This window comes from Aplidium turbinatum, chromosome 9 (genome assembly GCF_918807975.1).
Source record: "Aplidium turbinatum chromosome 9, kaAplTurb1.1, whole genome shotgun sequence".
Classification (NCBI taxonomy): Eukaryota; Metazoa; Chordata; class Ascidiacea; order Aplousobranchia; family Polyclinidae; genus Aplidium; species Aplidium turbinatum.
In genome coordinates this window covers 19,990,714-20,010,999 of record NC_137480.1, presented here as the reverse complement: position 1 = coordinate 20,010,999, position 20,286 = coordinate 19,990,714, and the positions used below count along the sequence as shown (strand labels likewise).

The 20,286-nt window shown below is 35.9% G+C and overlaps 2 protein-coding genes across 2 annotated transcripts; one reads left to right on the top strand and one right to left on the bottom strand.

Moving 5' to 3' along the window:
* The first annotated feature begins 1,691 nt into the window (after nt 1-1,691).
* On the top strand, nt 1,692-10,645 carry LOC145777017 (uncharacterized). The gene is made up of 12 exons (XM_082588284.1): nt 1,692-1,829; nt 2,667-2,758; nt 3,483-3,705; nt 4,169-4,306; nt 4,971-5,140; nt 6,078-6,229; nt 6,814-6,958; nt 7,337-7,440; nt 7,953-8,145; nt 8,653-8,758; nt 8,891-9,013; nt 9,411-10,645. The coding sequence occupies exons 1-12, from the start codon at nt 1,769-1,771 to the stop codon at nt 9,593-9,595; spliced, it is 1,692 nt and encodes a 563-aa protein (XP_082444410.1). The 5' UTR covers nt 1,692-1,768; the 3' UTR covers nt 9,596-10,645.
* Nucleotides 10,646-10,659: 14 nt separating this feature from the next.
* Nucleotides 10,660-19,608, bottom strand: LOC145777016 (kelch-like protein 10). Its single transcript, XM_082588283.1, has 13 exons — nt 19,330-19,608; nt 19,052-19,160; nt 18,134-18,276; nt 17,824-18,003; nt 17,225-17,331; nt 16,703-16,855; nt 16,083-16,187; nt 15,274-15,437; nt 14,256-14,347; nt 13,309-13,414; nt 12,218-12,358; nt 11,484-11,701; nt 10,660-11,050 (listed from the first exon to the last, which is right to left on the bottom strand). Exons 1-13 carry the CDS (start codon nt 19,515-19,517, stop codon nt 10,768-10,770), a joined length of 1,989 nt encoding a protein of 662 aa, XP_082444409.1. The 5' UTR covers nt 19,518-19,608; the 3' UTR covers nt 10,660-10,767.
* Between the last annotated feature and the right edge of the window lie 678 nt (nt 19,609-20,286).

Here is a 20,286-nt window from a genome sequence, read left to right as displayed (position 1 = left end):
ATAAAAGCATGATTATTATTATATTATTATCAAAACTAGACTTCCGTAGAAATTTAAGTCACAGCTTTTGGTTTAAAATTGATGTTACGTTTTAAGTAATTTTCCTTTCCCTATACCATAAAAAGGTTTCAATTAATTGACTTACGGTATTTAAAGCTTGTATAATGTTGTATAGTCTGAGAACATTTGTCGAGGTTGCAACGATTCAAGTTGAAGTATTAGCTGGTCGGTACAAGGTGGTCTTACCTTCCTCCATGATGCACATTTCACCTCACACTTCATACACTGAACCTGAAACAGATCAATTTAATTGTGAACTAGTTCAGTGAGCAATGTGCTTACTTTGGAATAAGCATCATTTTCTTAGTTTTTAAGGCGCACGCAAAAAATTCTAGCATAAAGTTGGCGTGGCCTAATGCCGCCTACTTAGTTAATAAATGGTGAATAAGTGAGCTAGAAAATTTTCAAAAATGGAGAAAAGTTACATTTTATTTCTGATGTTTGGAAGGGGGCACATAACCAAGTGTCACCCTTGAGTGAGCTATTGCCTACACTTTACTCAGTGCTTCTTTAGAACACACGTTTGCATTGTCAAGTCACTCAAAAAATAAGACACCATTTTATCACTTTTTTCCAACTTTTGTCACATCTAGGCTTAGTCTTTAAGGGGCTTAGTAAGTTAGTTTAGATTAAGTGGAAGGGAAAACAAAAAGTCAATCGTCAAAACTGACTGAAAAAATAGAAATAAAAACGAAAGAATGTTTTATATTGGTAACTTGTAAAAGATTTTGAAAAGCAAACGTTAATCTGACACCAGGCAAAATCAACCAGCTGGTTAAATTTTTCTATCCACTAATACAGCAAAGTTAATTTTTACAATTGTCACACTACACCTTTGTAGTCATGGTAGGACATTGCATTTAAAAACAAGTTAAACATGCATAGGTGTGGCAACGTTGAAAAGCTTGTGTTCCGTACGCATGGCTCTGCTTGAATTCCATTGTGTGTACAAAGTCAAACATCTGGCATCGTTGAGAAATTTCCAATAAAATGTTTTAATGTCAGACAATTTTTTTCTTTTAATCGCATAAAACTAACGATTCGCTTGTTAAATCTGTAAAGAACGCTGTGTTCAATTAAGTTAAGTCTACTATCAATCAACAGACTGCGCTTTCCTTTATGTACTTGAAAGGTCATTATTTTTTTGTCTTTCCAGTTCACTCAATATGAATCAGTTCAAATCCCCATCAAGCGGCAAGGCTTTGACACACCAAAAAATATATAATAAAAAACAGGGTTTGGCAAACTAACCCGAGCTTTTTGTGAGGCACTTATTTTAAAATGAGAAACGACATATTACCTAAATTTAGATCTAGGAGAAAACATGCCTTAGCAATCAAACATAAGTTAGACGCAAAGAAACAGATCTCTAACAATACCCACTTGATTTTCTATGTATGTCACAATGATATTCCATCCAACGTGTGTCACTTGATGCTTCACTGACTATCCAACGCGCTTTGCTTCTTTTATGAGTTACTGAGGTGAGAAAGTATATAGTCTCTTTACAGGATGTAAAAAATTGAGAGTTTTTCACTTTTGCATATAACAGCCATAGCTCAAGGTCTGGCAATGTTGTTGATTTAAATCTAACACTTCTAATTGTAAAACCATGTACATAGAATCTAGGTGACCGCCTTAGGGTAGACCTTCAATTATTTAATCAAACATTTAATGTTAGTTGATCAGTGACCAGGATTTTGGAAAGATGGAAACAAAAATATGGATAATTGTATTGCTCACTGCTGCTTTGTCTATTCCGTCTTCTGGTAAGTTTTTTAGACTTCAGTAGCCAAGGCCACAGTTTTTTCTCAAATGTAAATTGATACAAAGCTCATGTTGAGTGCTATTTAGTATTTATGCACTGAAGATGAACACAGTATAATCTTCGAAATGTTTGCTGAAAATTGGTTTAATTTCTACATTTTGGCCTCTTTATTTGTGATTAGATTAACCAGGCGTTTCAACCATTTTGTTCCTGAAATGATACGTTTTGACATATTATAATATACAGTAAAACAACTGAAAATAATTACACTTGAAGAAATTCTTGTTTGAAACATCGAAGATACAACGAGAGATCTCGTATGTTGTAAATTTAATGTCACATGCTTCATAAAAACATAATTTTTTTTCTAGTTTTTTTGTTTTTGTTGTTGTTTTTTTGTTGTGTCTTATGGAGTATTAATGATGATGGAATATTTGGACATAAAAATGAGTTTAATATGTATAGAATTTCCGAAGAGTTTGAGCGATCGCAAGTTTTGTTGGTGCATTTTGGCTCCATTTTAGTTTCGCGAATCAAACTAGAGCATAATTTTGTTATTTGTGTCTGTTAGACTCAATGAATGGCGTAGGTTTAGGCTACTTGTCGGATTGCTTATACTGTATTTCAACGTTACTGTAACAAACATAAGTTATTCTCAATTGACTTTTTTGTAGGCTTACTTATAGGATTGTTTATTACTAAATATTTCAAAGTTACTGTGACAAATTACCCAGACAGCAAAATTCATCATTTTTATAGTGGTAGACGTTGAATCCATGTAAAAATGATGGATTTTGCTGTCTGGGTACGTTTACGTCTTCTGTTTTGTCTTTACCAGATGCCTATGATTACTGCTACCGCGCTGTGTTCAACGTGAGTGTTGCTGTCAGCGGAACTGTGGCAACCAGGGGATCAGAGATTGAAACCGTTGTGAGTTTTCAACTATCCCAGAAAAAACTAATCAAAAGTGACGTAACTGCAGGCCCTGTAGGCCCGGATTAAAGGGGGTAGAGGGTGCAGGTGCCCCTGGTCCCCTTTTTGAAGGCCCTCCCAACGTGGAAAAAATGTGATTTTTTTTTCTTTCAGCCTTTGAAGCTTCTGCAAAATGCAGTGCAGTTCTGGATTAATGCTACTGTAGACGTACAGGTGGTTTTTGCACGGGGCCCCCCGATCTAAAAGTGCCCCGGGCTCCCCATCAGCTAAATCCTCCCCTGCGTAACTGTAGAGGTTTGTGGAAGGATGGAATATACAGTAATTTTAGGAACGGGCTACTAGCTTTCATTTTTCATACAAATCCCGTGTTTTTAGCCATATAGCCATATACAAACAGAGACGATTCAGTCCCAGCTATCTCTCAGCTACAGCCATAAAATCAGCTGAGCGTATAAATCTTCTGCGTTTTGAATAAGCTTGAAGCTGTCAAATTTCCAAACTCAAACAAGAATATGCTAAAGATTGTAGTGCTATGTATCAAAGCAAGTTTGAAGCAAGAAGCAAAAAAAGTTTTAAACATTGCTTGCAGACACTTTTGACAGATATTTGTTGGCTATTCATGTTTATGACATTGTGCTTTGTTGAATTGATTCTACAAAACTTACACTCTCTTTATCATTTTAATCTTAAAAGACGAATTTAGGCTACTTCTATTTTTTAGGTCGATAACATTCTAACAGAGTTTGAAAACGACATCAATCTTGGCTTTGACGTCAGCAGTTCGAACACGACCTTAAATCTGGTGAATGGCGACACATCCAGCTCCCAATTCGTCGTAAGCATTTGCCTGACAAACTCGACAAAGGATCAAAATGAGTTGACTGACATTCTACAAACCTTCAACATCACAACGCAAATCAATTCAAGTGCAGTTGCAGGAAATGGTGGGTATTTTAGATATTTTGAAACTAATTTTACAGCAATTTCACAATTTTAATCATTTTGTGTAGTTAAAAACTTTGGCTAAACAATGCAAAAGTTTTTTTTTTTTTGACCAGTTGGAGTATTATCATGGTAATATTATCTGAGAAGGCAAATTACCGTATAGCTTTACCGGTTTATAATTTTTTCAGAATTTAATTAGTTTCACGCGGTTCCTCGGTTCTAATAGCTAATAACTACCTTCATGCTTTAGTTAACGTCTAGTACTTACGAAAAATGTGCGATTTTAAAACATGACATTTTATATTGCAAAATATATTGTAAAGTAAACCCATTTTAAGTATAGCTTTTGTTGCAAAACATCGCCTATCTCTAAAACCCAAGATTGATAGTTGAAAATTACTGGTATCATGCTTTACACGGCATCACTGCGCAAGCTTCATAAATTTGTCACATATTTCACAGATTTTGACGAGTGCTCGAATAATTTCACATCTTGCGCTGACATAGCGACATGCACAAACACAAATGGAAGTTCCACATGCGCTTGCCCTGATACTTATGCCGACAAGTCTACAAATGGAGAAAATGGAGAAATCTGTGGTAAGGAAGTAATGTAGCAAAACACAGCGATAGTTCCTTCAAGAGTACTGTATACAGTATACTGTAGTAACTACAGAAATCGTCTTCGTGATTGCGTTAGCCCAAACAAGCCTAGTGCGTTATATGGCCATTATAAATCTGACTATGCTATAAAAAAATTCCAGGAACTAAGTTATACATTTCAAAACAAAACTTTGTTATTTTGCATTACTTCAAAATACTGCATCAGATATTGTTTCAGTCGCATCATCTTTATGCATCATCTTATATCTGATGCTGTATTTTGAAGTAATGCAAAAATCGTCATAAATCAAGTCTGGTCTTAAAGTTTTGGCCACAACTATATGTACCTTGTGACGTCACAGCGAACAGAATCACAGCTTGATGCGCGCGAGACCTCGCAAACGGGTATCAAACAAAAGCGGCCTTAGCGAGACGAGGGAAACAAAATTTGGATTTTTTTTTTGCTAAAACGCATGTTGTACACAATGACATCACAATGAAACAAAAAACTCGCAAAAAGTGAATTTGGGTTTCCCCGCCCTTTAAGTTTGTTTTAAGTTACATATGTTCATTTTGTCATACCCAACGGAATTTAAACCAAGTTTTTCTCGATACAACATAACAACAATAAGAAAATCTTTTCAACAACCTTTAATTTTAGAACTCCCCACAAACCACACTTGCCTCAGTGGAGGAGTGGAAGTGACCGCATACAATCCATATTTCTCGTCACGTGGAATTAGTGAAACTGCTCTCACACTTGGAGATTGTACAGGAAACCTAACTAGCAACGTCATCACTTTCTCTGGAGAATGTTCTCCTCTGATAGAGGTGACATATTGCTGACAAGTGACTTTGCTAAAAATTAACATTAACAATATTTACGAATATTGATTTTTAGAATTGAGATGCTATCGTGAGACAAACAACGATGTGTTTTAATCTAATGCAGAAACTTCGATTGCCTTACTGCTCTGGAATTGACCAAATTCGCCTTCTTGGCCGACTTGTTTGCTTTCGAGAATATACAATAACGTATTGTTTTAGTGGTTTACCTGGCATTGGTTTAGATTCATATTTCTATTTAGTTTTTACTACTTTAACTTTGTTGAAAATGTGCTGTGACTCAATACTGTATTCGTCATTTCAAATAACCCATTGTTATATGTTCCGGTAAACCTCTTTATGCAGGAAAAGATGTGGAAAAAGCATGGAATTATTTAGTGTAGCTTATTGGAATTTTGTGCTGTGCAGCGAATTAAAATGCAGATACCCTGCAGATAGAAAATGAGTCGTTTCATCACATACGTATTTAACAACCTCTGCAGATGTTGAATCGATGTAAAAAGCGACTGATTTTTGTCAGGATCCGGATAGAAGAGGATCATAATACGAAAAGGGAAACCTAATTTAATTAAAAAATTTCTAATTATATATTTGATTGATTGATTGAATCTTTATCCTCGGACTGGGAAAGCTTCTTGCAGAACTTCTGGCAGTTTCGCATACTTGCAAAGGCTTTGAATCACTGACGCAGACCTGGTCACCGAGATTGGCAGAGTGAAGTTTGCGATTGTTGAAGTCTTGTTGACGGGGAACTATTCCATCCATTAGATGCCGCTGAATGGAGAGCAGTCCTTAACGTGCGTTGCTCAAGCGCACACCCCGAGAGTCGAACCAGCGCCGCTTGATCTTAAAGCTTCTTCGTTCTTGAGGTCACGCGCTAACCAACTGAGCTATCGATTGGATATTGTTTTCTGCATTTCAGTTTAATGGAACCCACAATTTATATAAATGGAATCTTACTAATGTAGAAGACAACCCTGTTCTAACCATTGGGACTTATGTTACAATTCCAATAACTTGTGTTATTGAAGCCACTGGTAATGTCACATCAAACGTTAGTGGGGTTGCTGCTGAGTGAGTAGTCTAAAGCCATGGCTATGTGATTGTAATTAGAATTAATTCGGACTCTTGGAATTTTGAAACCTTTGTATTTTGTTTCTTGGTAGAATTTCTTGTTTTTAATTTCGTTTGGAAATAAACTTTTTGAATAATTTTGTATAGAAGTTCAAACAATTCTGTTACATCATACGTTTGAAGTTATTTTGAAACTTTGAAATATTTTTGTTTTGAACAACGAACCGCCACTGTGTTTAACGAAAGAAAAATCAGAATTATTTCAAAATCTAGAGATATTTCATTGCATTTTGTATAAACCAATTTGATGAAAACAATTTTCTTTCAGTTAATTTCAATATTTACATGAATAGAAAACGATATTGTTCATAAGATAGGCTGTAACTCCTACCGATTGCCACTGCCGCAAAGGAAAACTTTACACATTGTTGACATAGTTGAATTGACTTTCAGGGTTTTATACAGCATTTCAAAAAACGAATGTGTTGCGGCCGGATTTAGCGATGGAAACATAATCAAAATCAAGCCTCAATTAAAATGGTGTCTTGCATTGACGTGAAAAAACAATATATCGACTTCCACAGAGCAATCGACTTCAGTCGAAATATCTTCTCCAATGCTCGTTTCGAATCATTTCAAGTCGAAGTGAACGCCTTCAGGGACGTTGGATTCGTCAACTCTCTTGTTGCCGGGGCAACGGTGGCTACTGACCAACAATTGTCTTTCCAGGTATATAGCGCAGCCCATGAATTGAAATAATTTTAATTTAAATTATTTATAGGCTCATGAATAAGTTTGCCTGGTGTGTTCTCGCAAGGTTGAATGCGGCCGAACTACGAGATAACAAAATTAAGATTTCTAATTTCTAAAAAAACGTGTAGGCTACCAAAAAACGACACGTTTACATTACTTTGTCCCAAAACTAATATTTTACGTCCCTAATGGAAAGTTTCACATCATAATTGTAAGTTCTACTTACATTTCCTATACAGTAGAGTAGACTATGCTGCCGCCTCAAATGATCCAAAGCATGTAGCCTACTCAAGTGAGTCGACAAAAATTTTAAGCTATATGCAAAATGTCAACAATCATTTTTTTATGCTTTAGATGGGGCCAAGCAATGGATTTATTTCTTCCAACATAAAAACTGTATGCAGAGGTTTAGCGTCATCACCAGCAGAGGGTTTTGGAGATCCGGTTCAAATGATAAGGTACCTACAGCTGGTCAGCAACTTCATTGCATGCAACATCAAATAGTTTAGCTTATTAAAGTTAATTGAGCGGGTGATTTTGTGGCTAAAGCTTTTTTCTAATGAGTCAACTTTAACTATTTTGCGTCTTAGCACAAATCCCTAGTTGCGGCTTTGATGGTATGGCATAGGCTACAGTTTCTTGCAGACTTCATTTACTTTTTTGGATGACAAGACAGTGCAAAGTATTCACGTTTGTTATCGAAATCACCAAGTTACTTTGAAAATTTTACAGTCGTAGCCTACTATCAAACTTGTAATTAAAGTTACAACATCAGTAAAGACTTAAATCTTGCTTATATGCACAGTAGGTTACAAGCAAGAATTAAAACATAAAAATTAATAAATTTACTTCAGCATCACAAAACATTTAAAATGCTCCTTTCTGAGTCTCTATCTTACGTCTCCACTTGGTTAGTTTTTTATATAACAATTTGGTGACTTACTCTAACATCACATTGTTCAATGTTCAGTGGTGGCTGTGTTGAGTCGAACCCCAGTTATTCCAAGCTGCTGAACACAGTCGTTTTGATCGATCAAGGGGTGTCGTCTACTGCAAGTCTATCCATTGGCGCTCATTTCTTTACAAACAGTCAACAAACTAAACTACGTTTTGAAATTGAAATATGTTTGGACTCTGGAGGCAGCTCTGCTTGTCAGCCGACGGTAATTAATTAATCTCATAAAAATTGTACGCTTTTGAAACATTGGATAAACGTGCTATAAGCTTCAAAATTGCGTCAAAATTAACAATTGAGATAAGAATTTGGTCATTATCGGCGCTCGTGAGATATCACTTGGAGCATGCGTTGTATTGAAAGCACATCAATTACATTAAATGGCCACTCCCAAAACGATCAGCGTTTAACCATAAAGATGGAGACTCTCCATGATGAAGAAGTAGAACTAAGTAGCCAGATACAGATTGGCCTGCGTCACTTTTTTCTTATTCGAGTTCATAATTGACGAAGCAACATTAAATAAAATTTTTAGTAGTAGAGAATGCTATTTGTTGTGGGATCCTTTTTATATCGTTAATTCTGAAAGACGCTAGCCTATAGGCATATGTGAAACTTAGCATTGTAGCATAAACTTTAATTCTTACAGCCTAGCAGCCTACGTTTAATGAGCTATTGTACCAATGATGTTATGTTACTACACAACTTCATGCAGTGCAACAGAAGACGAAGAAGATCCTTGGTCCATGCTTTAACAAAACGTCAATCGGATGCAGAAGTATTATCCGGAATTGAATCTTTCGTGTTTTCAAGAGACAAGAGTAAGAAATCTTAAAGAAAATAACAAAGTGCTCACAAACAATGTATTTCAATTTAAAGATTTGTTAGCAATCTTTCTTTTTGATTAAATATCGCACTTAAGGATTAGATGCTAAGGTAGTTTTGAATTTCAGACGATTTATGCACTCGAGACTGTGGCGTAGGCGCTTGCATGTACGGTCCTCTACGAAGCCAAGAATGCTTATGTCCCATAAACGCTTACAGAGATATTAGTGGAATGTGTGTATTGAGTGAAGGTAAGTGGATTATTGTTCAAGGCGTATTAGATTCTAAGGTAATTTATACACTTCTAGATAAGCTCATGTTTTGCACAACCTTAGTCAAACATTTCACTTTCTTCAGGATTAATTCATGTCCGAAACTTAAGCCCATAGATATATTTTCACTTTAACTACTCATGGCGGACTATCTTCCCACATCATTCATTCCACTGTCGACAACGTGTCAAGAGTTGATATATTTAAAACATGTTTTGTTTGTACATGTTCAACCGAATTTATTTTGTCAGTATAAAATCTAATTTGATGTGACAAAAACATTTATGGTTGAAAAGATGTCACCATTTTTTTTCAGTAGGCTGCTAGTCTAAGATTATGATACCGCAATTTCTGTTAATCATTTGTATTCGTGCAGTAACTGCCACCCCAACTTCAAGGCAACCAAACGTACCACAAAGCAACCAGTTCAGCTCTAGTCTTCTGATTATTGTACTTGTCTTGGCTTCTGTTGCACTGGTTACCGCAGCTCTAACGATCTTTGCTTTCTTCTGGATGAAGAAGCGAAATCAAGCAACTAAGACGATACTGCCGCAGTTTTAATGTCTTCCCCCATTTTGTATATATCTAGGATTCTGGGTGATATAATTTGATGCTTTCTTAAAGAAATTTTGGCGTAACCTTACTATTGTGTAGTTTCAAAATTCTGAAAGTTGACTTGGTATAAATTCGACCATTGGTGTTTAACGCAGACTTTTTGACACTTTGGAGTGCAGTAAACGGTTTTTGAGAGTTTATAAAATCTTCCTTTTCTATTTCAGTCTTGTTACGTTTGTTTTATAACTTTTGCTTGACCAACGTTTCAATTTATACACTCAAAAGTTCAATTGACTTTCCCGGCACAGGTTTTCACTGGGCTTGGAATATTTTATAAAAGTGAGCCTAATAAAATGTTCAAGTGAACATTTTTATAGAGACAAGCAAGCTAAACAACATTTTTTATAAAGGCACCTGTCAACAAAGTTGGGGTAAAGTTGAAATCCGAGGCGGGCTTGTTGAGTTCACGTTGAAAAACATCTGGTCAGATTATTTTTAGGCCATAGCCTACTATGTGACATTTACATACGTATTTTACTGTGTGATTCTGCCGCATTTGTACCGTCAACACAGTTTCTTTACCAGAATCTGCACAGCATGCAAGTAGAGTGCTAAAAAATCCCAGCAGATAGAATGGTGTTACACTCAGTAAAAGGTGTAGTCTACTGGAAATTGATTCATAAAACTTGAAGCTCAGCCCTATTGCTGGTTTCAAATAAGTTCTCGGCAACGAATTACACTTTTTTCAGTTTAGACCAAAAATACAATAATTGCTCTCAACTCTAGGTCGGAAACTAAACTACACTTCTATACTTTGTAGAAACGTTAGGTCTAAAACTCAAAGGTGTAAAATAAAGATGTTTGCAAATGGTAATGTGTTTTGTGTATTCTGTGAAAGCTTACTCGTCTAGAATACGTTACTTCGAGAGTGACAGAATTGCTGCAGCACATCAACATAGCGTCGTTAAGAAGTTAGGCCTACTCTGAATTGCAATGAATCATAAAATAATAATAATTTTGAGCTTTTTTGACAATAGCTTGAATGTCGTAGGCTAGGTCACAAAGCCTCAAAAGCTGTAACCTTGGGAAATTTAATTTTGAAATAAACCGTAAAAGTTACCAATTTAAATAAAAACAATCATGGAGAACTATTGTTGCAAATAAACAACGTTTCAATGTCATTGTTCTTCGATATCATCGTTTTCTTCTATGACGTTGTCATCAACGACGTAGCCGTTGAGTGGAACGCGTGCGTTGTACGTTCCCATTTCCTCGTCTTCACTTGTTAATTCTTCGCTACGTTCAGAAAATACATTTTCTTCACCGGGTCGACTTCCTTCGGGCAGAGCGGAAGGCATATCCCGGGGCACACAATACTTTTTAATAATTTCGTGGGGAAGTGCAGTTATTACGCAACAACTGAGAGCACTACGACAAATGTGCATGTCCTTCACTGCATACCTGGAACAGGAAGTTTTTTGTTGAAAAGGAGCGATCTTCCTGGCGTCAGCACTACCTGACTACTCACTATAGAACAGCGAGCATTGTGTTGCGCTAACCATACCGGTGTAGCCTCCACACTAGCCATCAAGACTTTTCCAAAAACATGTGTTTCTCGGCAGTCGAGAAACAGGAAGTTTTTTGTTAATAAAGGGTTTAAAAAATAAAGCTGCATTAGTCATATAGATTATGCAACTAGGAGTAGTGAGACAAGACCGTTTTACAAACACAAATTAGCACTGTTTGCTGTTTTTGATGTGACAGCCAGTATACTATTTCCGCTATGTAATTTTGCAAATAGTTTGAATGAATCAAATACAAATTCTACTAATCTGGAAGCTAAAACAAAAAACAAGTAAGGGAAAAGATAAAAATTGAATGCAAGCGATCTCACCATTCATTTGTTGTATCATCATAAGCTTCTACATCAGCTGACGTCTTCTGTCCGTTGTAACCTCCAACCACCATCAGTTTATCGTCGATCACTTCTATTCCAAAGTTTGACCGAGGTGTGGCCATGCTGCTTGTGTTCTTCCAAGAATTTGTAAGGGGCGAGTAAGCTTCCGCGTGACGCAGACGATTTATTCCATCAAAACCTCCCACGGCATAAATCTATACTATGAAAGTAAAACCTTTACCAATGGACTATTCAAAGCAGTAGGTCTAATATTCTAGTAACTTCAGCTAATGTGAGTGATGCCATGTTGAACATTGGGTGTAGGGAAATAACATGTATGTCTGTTGTGTACAAGTACTATACTTCACAGTTAGTGATTTAAAAGATATATTGTACGTTAGCTGCATAGCAGAGTAGCAACAACGTGTGACGTTGGTTCGATACCGCTCACCAACACGAGGCTATGTCTTCAGCAAAACACTTAATGGTACTTTTAAATGTAGACACGCAAGTTGGCTGTCTTGCCTGTATGTCCGCGTAATCTAAAGTGTTGTCTATCGGGTGTAAGCCTGGATGCAAGAAATGGTTTTGCTTTAGATTGAGTACTTTCGATTAAAGAGTTTTGGTAAAAATGCTTTGTAGCTAATATCCTTCTATGTTTGAAATTGAGCTGCAATTTTTTTCTTGCACTAGTTGCCTGGTAGGCTATCTAATTAAATTTAAGGCCTGACCAATCCATGAAAACTGATGATGGAGACTCCGGATCTTCTGCTCCTCATGGGAGTTATACGCGTCCAGATCATCGATTCCGGGTCGTAGAATTCAGCAGTGAAGAGACACTCTTGTCCGTTGAAGCCCCCTGCTATGTAAACCTAAAACTTGGTGTAAGATTAGAAGTGGACTTTTGATGTCTTGAAAATCTGAACAGGCCTTATCTAGAATCTAGTTTACGTGGAATGCAGAATTAACTATCTTTTTTTATTTTAGTGGTGGATCTAGGGGCACTTGGTCAAGTGCCTCTCTCCAAAAAAAGAAATTACAAGAAGATGTAACATATAGTCACTCGTTTTTGAGAAATATTTCTTGCTTACTCAAATCTATTTTTTAACATAACCGGCAGCATTGAGCATTTGACACGCACGTTTCAGCAGTGGATTTACGGGGAGAAGTTTTCGTATTTGCCCTTCAAAACCTTAGAAAATAATGCAACAGGCCAACTTCGAAAAGAATGCATTGCTCACTCAAGTAAATTCACTCGTTCTTTTCAACTTTGTAGGGCCCTTTGTTGCATATTGTTTACAGTATACAACGTAGATTTTTGGAGAGTAGGCTATACATGGACTTTGGAAGAGTATAATGAATATTTGTGAAGAAAATTAAAACAAAAACTTTTAATTTGGCATTAATAGCCCAATGCTGCAAACTTGCATCAAATTGTACGGCTAAATACTTTTTGGTGGTTGGACTGCACTTTTCCATAATAAAAGTCCTAAAAATTTGATATTTATTGTTGGGGACTCTGTTCATTTTCACACAAAATTGACAATCAAACCAAGCCAACAAAGATGCTCTTTTTTCGTCGTTTCAGCATCACATGGCAGCTTTTGCTGGTTAAAAAACCAAACAATTGGCGTTCGTTCCAACACGTTTACTGTCGAAAGAAAGTCTTTTGACACGATTTCAAGCTCAGTTTCGTTTAACAGGCCATGACCCTAAAAAGGGCAGTAGGCATTTGCATTTCTCTCTAAAGCAGCGCACTTTTCATAATCATGAGAGAAATCAAGGGCTAGTCGAAAGGGCGCCACTCCTTTTCTAAGCTCACCTTTCCATTAAGTGATGTTGCACTTGCGTCACTGCGTCTTTCATTCATGTCCGGAAGATCACACCAAGTTTTCTGTGATGGATCATAGCACTCTCCTGAATTTAGTCTAATAATTTTGTCCGTTAAATTAAAATACTATCATAGAGCAAAGTTTCATAAACATAAACTATTAACGTAATCGTAAGTAAGAGAAAGGTTGCGACAAAGCAAGAAAATAAAAACGTGGCTTTCAAAGAGGGAATTAGTTTTCAATGTATTTGAAGATAGGAAAAACTATGCTTTAAAACTATATTAAAGCTTACACGAAACATCTGACGTTAATTGAAATTATCACAAACTTTTTCCACATATTAGAGCAGCAACGTTAAGTATACCTCCAAACAATCTTACTGTTTTCTCAATGCGAGCTATGACCTTCATTTTGGAGTTGCACTGCTATAGATACTTTTGGTTAAAAACAGTAGATCACTGGAAAACTATGCTAGTAAAAAGTGAGTTTCTAGCTGCCCTGCTTGGCAAACAAGATGTAATCACGGTAGCCTATTTCTTCATAAAAAAAAAACTAACAAAACGGAAGTTAGTGTTATGCAACATAACATTCTAGCATTCATGTGGTATAACCATTCTGTCTGTCTGGATTGTCTAATATTTCACAATAAAGCATGAATTTATTTATTACTATTAATAAAGGTATAGGCTACTATAAAACAGGCTACTTATTTACAGTAGCCTACTGGTCCGGTAATAAATAAATTCATGATCTATTGTGAAATACTAAGCTTAAAGCAAATTCTAATACATTTTTACCCATAAATTAAACCACAAAAATAGCCTGCAATTTACGTTTTAGTCTTTGTAGTTTTTTGTACTGATGTTACTGTATATTACTTTATCCTTCTTTGTAGCAAATACTGTAAAATAAATGAAACAGAAATCTCACTAACCACCTTTTTTCTCCATTCATTCCTCCAAGTGCATAAATGTTTCTGTCCAAAACCGCAATGCTAATATAGCAGCGTTTGTGTAGCATTGAAGGTTCCTAAGTTTAAAAAGTTTACAAAAACCATTTAAGAGTGTTTTAGACATGTTGCAAATTGTTGTCGAAACAGATTCATGTTGTATTAAAACTGTACCTGTTGGGTTTTTTTTTACCGTAATTTTATTGAAATAATAACTTTTCCAAGTTCGCCCATTAACTTAAACCTCATACGGAAGTTGGAGTCTGCAAATTCAAATTCATCCACAAACATTCTCATACGTTCACTCCAATTTAGCCTACATCTTGCCAAGAGTCTACAGATAAATGTTCACCTATAAGGGTTATAAAATATTTTCAAGTCAGACCTTTTAATTTGTGTTGGATTGGTTTTAATGTGATTAAATAATGGTGTTAATACAACAATCTCATTTTAACCTAATTGCTCAAGGTTATTCATTTGATAAGAATCAATTTTCCTGATATAATATGTAGGTTGTCACAATAACAGGGCTGAGCATTATAACAATATATTTTACATATTTACAAATACTTTTAATAGTCCAAGGTTTTCGGCTTAACTTGATATTTTCAGATTTTTGATGAGGGCTCAAGTTAAGCCGACAACGTTCGACTGTTAAAACTATTTGTTAATTTGTAAATAATATTGTTATGATACTCAACCCTGTTGTATTGTAGTGTCTTGCATGTCTTTATTTCTTTGATGAATGCAAACCACTTATCACAGTCGAAAAATCAGTTTTTTTTGGCATTAATGCAAAGCCTGTTGGCGTTGAAACAATACAAAAAACTGACTTGGCGACTGGGACGGGTACCTTGCAATTTTACTTTTTAGTTAAAACAACTACGCTTTGAACGAGGATTTGAATCATCGGTTCCAATTTAACAAAATTTCTATAAATTGTGAAAGATATTTTGCATTTCTTTTGTTTACAAAAGCAATTATGACCATTGTATGAAGTTGATACCTGAATCCATTCAAAAGTGGTAACGTCCATTCGTCGAACAGTGTTGAAATAATTAACTCCATCGAACCCTCCAATGACGTAGACAAAACCCTTCACATACGCCACACCGTGATATGCTCTGGGTATATCGGCAACCGTTCTGTACTGACCAATCGCATCGTTGTCTGCGGCAAAAGTTTACTTGCAATTGCTCAAACATAAGATGTTTTCAATTAAGCTCAATTTTTGTCATAATATTGGTCATAAGGTCAGTTAGGTAAAATCAGGGATATCAGACTACGTGGTGTTTGTCACCATCTTGCAATCCCCATTGACACGAAAGGGATTGTCGGCTCTTATTTATACTGTGTAGCTTGGCGAAAAACATTTGTTTGCTGAAATTCTCATCTGAATAGCATTTTTCTTGAAAAGCTATTAAAAGATGACTTTACAGAACATGCAACCAGATCTTTTTTATTAAACTGTTGATCAACTCTATAACACTTCTCTTGTCAACTATGACGCTACAGATCTCCCTCTCTGCTGTAATAGAATAAAGTTTATCTTTATCAGGATCTTTATAAAACTAGACTCTTCCAGGTAGAATTAATAAAGAATTGCTAATGTCAACGGGCTGTAACCTTCAATAAAGTAACAACCTATTTTCTTTTACTCAACAGTGTGTGAGACGATATTTCACGAGTCTACGTTAGAAAATAATGTCAACTTTAATTCTTTCTTCGGATGGAATTTCAGTTCTTTCGTTTTAGGTCAAGGCAAAGTTCATGAAAAAATGGTTTAGTAGATTGATAAAGATAAAACAAGTTTACCAGGCAGGGTGCTGACGTTTAGCCAGGTTTCAGCTCTTGGATCGTAAGCTTCAATGGCGTTGGTTGGACTTCCCCCGCTCCAACCGCCTATGGCTAGCAATATCTATAAAATAAATAAATTTTATAAGCTATAAGTTAAATTACACGATTTTTATTGAGGAAAAACAAACTTATGTTAACTTCAAAACAACTCCATTAACCGTTGCAATCATTTTTCTTGTATTTTGGCCTTGTAGTTAGTTAAAATTCCGTGCAGTAGCCTATGTGTTTTAATTTTCTATTCCGGCGCTGCGTAATTTATCAATCTGGTTAGTCTGGCCTAGTCGCCGTTCAATGTAGGCCTGAAATGTTTTGTATAGGCTACTGTATGTTTTTACTGCAGGCTATAACGACACAAACAAAAATTAAAAAATAACAGTTTGGTTACGGTAGCCTAAGTCTAAAATTAATTCGTTACAATATTTAGCCAAGACTTATTTGATCTACCTGTTTTCGAAAAGTATTTTCTCACAATAATTCATAAGGCTTACAGTGGCCTACTATGAGTAGTGTTTTATCAAAAGCTAATGACTCAGCAGTTATTCATTTATTGTAAGCTACTGTATATTCTTAACTCCCCTCAAATGGTAAACGGGGTCGTAGCAAGGTATTGAAGAGATGATCTTGCGCCGAGATAAAGTCGCCATCGTGAGAATGTAAATCGCACACAACCTTCATGGCCTCTTTGATGAGACCGCGGCAGTCTGGCATGGTTTCCGTAACAAGATCACTTCCTTGAAACAAATTGGCAATCCGTAAAAATCAACACGGAAAAAATTTCGTACAAGAAATATTCGGAAAACATACCGGACTGGAAAATATACCCATAGTCTGCAGAAAAAATCCCTACTGGAAAATACCCACTCGAAAATCTCCACCAGGGAAGTATCCACACAGAACAAAATCTCCTCTCTTGAAAAATAAGGAATTTTCCTGTGGGGATATTATTCCTATTGATATTTTCTGTATGAATATATTTTATATAGATTTTTACCTACATTTAACAAAGCACAGTTAAATATTTTAAATATTTAATCGTGCACTTCTCAATGATTTGTTCTGAACTTTGCATATATAGCATTCACTTTAGTTACGTATCTAACCTTTCACTTTTGTCATGAAGTATTCCGGGTCTAACAAACCGAGTCTAACTCCCTTCAGCAACTGAGTGAAGAATTTAACCCGACCAGTGTGGTCGTGCGACACCCATCTGCTCTAGCAAGAAAAATCCAATGTTGAATAAATGTAAATGAATGCAGCTAACAACTTTTGAGATGCGTTTGTTTCAAATAAAGCCCCCATGAAGAAAGAATTGTATAATGATTCACATTTTAGCAAATATTAGCAATGAAGTGAGGTTAGTAAGTTACTGTAGCTAGTAAGCTTACTATACTGTACTGCACAACAATTTTGTAGGATTGTCATTTCATGTCTTTAGTAAGCAATTGAAAGCATTTAATTTCCAATTGCGCTGACAACAACTCCACAAGGAATGCTGCCAAGAGCACTGTCAAAACTAAAAAAAAAGGCTAAACCCAGTCAGCTTACCAGTTCTGCTTTACGTTAATTTAATGTTTGCTGACGTTGAATCAACGTAAAATTAACTGATTTACTGGCTGGGCAGTGTTAATATTATTTCTCTACAGCAATCTGCCAAACTTAAAAAGATTCTTTAAAAAAATGATTTCACTGGACAGCTCACCTAAAAATTGCTTCACATACACTCTCTTCCGCGTGAACATTTAATCGGTCATCATTGATCAGCTGATCTACATCCTCGAATTTAAGGAAGAGGAATTCTTCACTAGTTCTCGATACATCTTCAAAGTATCTCAGCATGTATGTTGTCGCTGCGTCGATCAGCCTTGCGCAGTAATAAGATCTGGAAAAAATATGAAACAATAAAAAAATTAAACAGATGATTCACAACAAAGCAATTTTAAAATGTTCAGAATATAGGCCTATATTCAACAGTCAACACACCAACATACACTTCTTTGAATTTCTTTCACCTTGCATATTGCCTGATTCCTATACAATTTGTGGGTGTTAATTGTTTTTTGAGAAAAGCGCAGCACTTATCTTTGACATAAGCAATAAGAAACTGATCAGCTGCGGGTAAAAGCTCCTCCACGTTTGCTGACGTCACTGTGACCTGCAAGAAAAATAAGATATCATTATACTTGTGTTACTTATATATTTACATTATTATACAATAACTGTAAATGTGTTGCAACCGTGCCTTTTTTTAAATTTTATAACTTATCCCGGTCTCAAGCACGTTTTAACGTTCATTTTTTGTCGTTTCTACTTTTTTCTATAGCCTACCTCTGCTTTGTTGACGTGTATTGTTTTCGCTATGATAGTCAGAGATAAAAACAACTGAAATGAATTATTATTATTGTGTAAGGGGGGTTAGGCCTATCTGCGGATTACAGTTGTTGAAACTAAACTATTAAGAAATTTTATTTGGGCATGTTCGAAACGAAATATTTTAAAATATCGAAAATATGACATGGGATTTACAGGAAGCAAAGCATTTCTTCAGTGCTTCATTTTCCGTGGCGTTTGCTTATAGCTGGCTGCTGCTCTGTTTCTCTCTCAGAATATGAGCAACATTGCTTATTATGACATACCAGGAATGAGATGACAAGCTTTCTGAACGCGACTTATCTTTAGTCACCAGTTAATCAAAGATAGCTTTCCGAACCAAAGATGAATTCACAACAGATCGTTTAATACGTCCTTCCACTTTGCACCAAAAGATTCTTAGTGCTCTACCGATAATGCAGCTGTGATAGTGATAGTTTCTTTGATAGTGATAGTGACAATTTCCACTGTGATAGTGACAATTTCCACGGGATGCAAAAATTATTCGAATAAAAAAGGTTGTGGTAATTTTAAATAGACCAAGGTAAGTTTTTACTCACTTGGCCAGTGTAGGCAAAGTTTAACAAAGAAGCCATTACTCTCGGTGAAACTCCTGGTATCTCAATTTCTTGCTTTTCACTGCTCTTCCATCTTCCCAGAAAGAGTGATCTACTCACTCAAATTCATTAAATACTTCACAATATAATTCAAATGAAAAATTTGTCTCAAAGGTTAAAAAGAAAATATCAAGGACTTTCAAAAGTCAGGCTTGGAGACAAAAAAAAACAACATATTAAACACTTCGTTTAAAGTAGAATCTCTCTGATGTATTTCTTACCTGAAGTAGTCGCTGCAAGTGCAAAGCACAAGTCTGTGAACCGGAAATCTCACATCTTGAACTTTGATAACGACATCACAAAAGATGCCTTTGTGCCTGCATTCGTTGAAAGCTTGCCAAGCATTGTTTAAATGCAAAGAAGACTGAGTCACCATTGATGATTCAGAATCACTTTGGCTTACAGCCATTTCGGGCTAGGCATTTGCCTCGAAAAATATCGTAAATTTCTCCAGCTTGAAAATTTTCTATTTTACTTTTAATTGAAATAATTGAAGTCAGTCTGCTGATCCGAGACTAATACTTTTATGAATATTTTATTGATGACACTTCACTTTTATGACACCACACAGTGTATTGTGAGGCAAAATATTTTTACAGTTGTGACGAAAAAAAACATACCAATAATCACACTTGCAGTAGATAAAAATCAAATTAAGCTAAAATAAAGCAACATTTCCTTAATTTTCTACCATTGGTTTGTCGTTTAATGGCAACAATTGGTTGACAGCCTTCTACTAGCTTACATACTTTTCTGAATTAAATTTAAAAGTGATGTCTTCACAGATTGATTTTTTTAGATCCCTTTCGATATGCTCTTTCAGAGACTGTTCAAACCTGTGTGAATTTGCTCACTGCTAAAATGGTGTTTATCGTTGAGCTATATGACTCAACAGCCTACGATGATTCTGGCTCTACCGGAGGGCGTTATATGATTTAAATTGTCTCTGATTTAGTAAATTGCACATCAAAGTTGTCAAAAATAAAACTAACCCATGTTCTTTCAGAGTTATCACTAGAGCTGTGAAGCGGGGCGAAAAATATACGACTCCGACTCCTCCGTTTATAACTGTTCGACTCCGGACACACCAAAAATCCTTCCAACTCCACAGCCCTGGTTATCACTACTCGAGCTGTAGGCTAAACACCGGAAAGTTAAATAAAAGGGACAAAACATGT

Bases quoted from the DNA above. Each gene is read 5' to 3' on its own strand.
- LOC145777016 (XM_082588283.1), bottom strand. From the start codon at position 19,517: ATGGCTGTAAGCCAAAGTGATTCTGAATCATCAATGGTGACTCAGTCT. The intron at 18,004-18,133 runs GTGAAAGAAATT...TATTTTTTCCAG, and splicing joins GGAATCAGGCAATATGCAAG to ATCTTATTACTGCGCAAGGC. The intron at 16,856-17,224 runs GTTAGATACGTA...ATTTGTTTCAAG, and splicing joins CTTCATGACAAAAGTGAAAG to GAAGTGATCTTGTTACGGAA.
- LOC145777017 (XM_082588284.1), top strand. From the start codon at position 1,769: ATGGAAACAAAAATATGGATAATTGTATTGCTCACTGCTGCTTTGTCT. The intron at 1,830-2,666 runs GTAAGTTTTTTA...TGTCTTTACCAG, and splicing joins TTTGTCTATTCCGTCTTCTG to ATGCCTATGATTACTGCTAC. The intron at 8,759-8,890 runs GTAAGAAATCTT...TTTGAATTTCAG, and splicing joins CGTGTTTTCAAGAGACAAGA to ACGATTTATGCACTCGAGAC.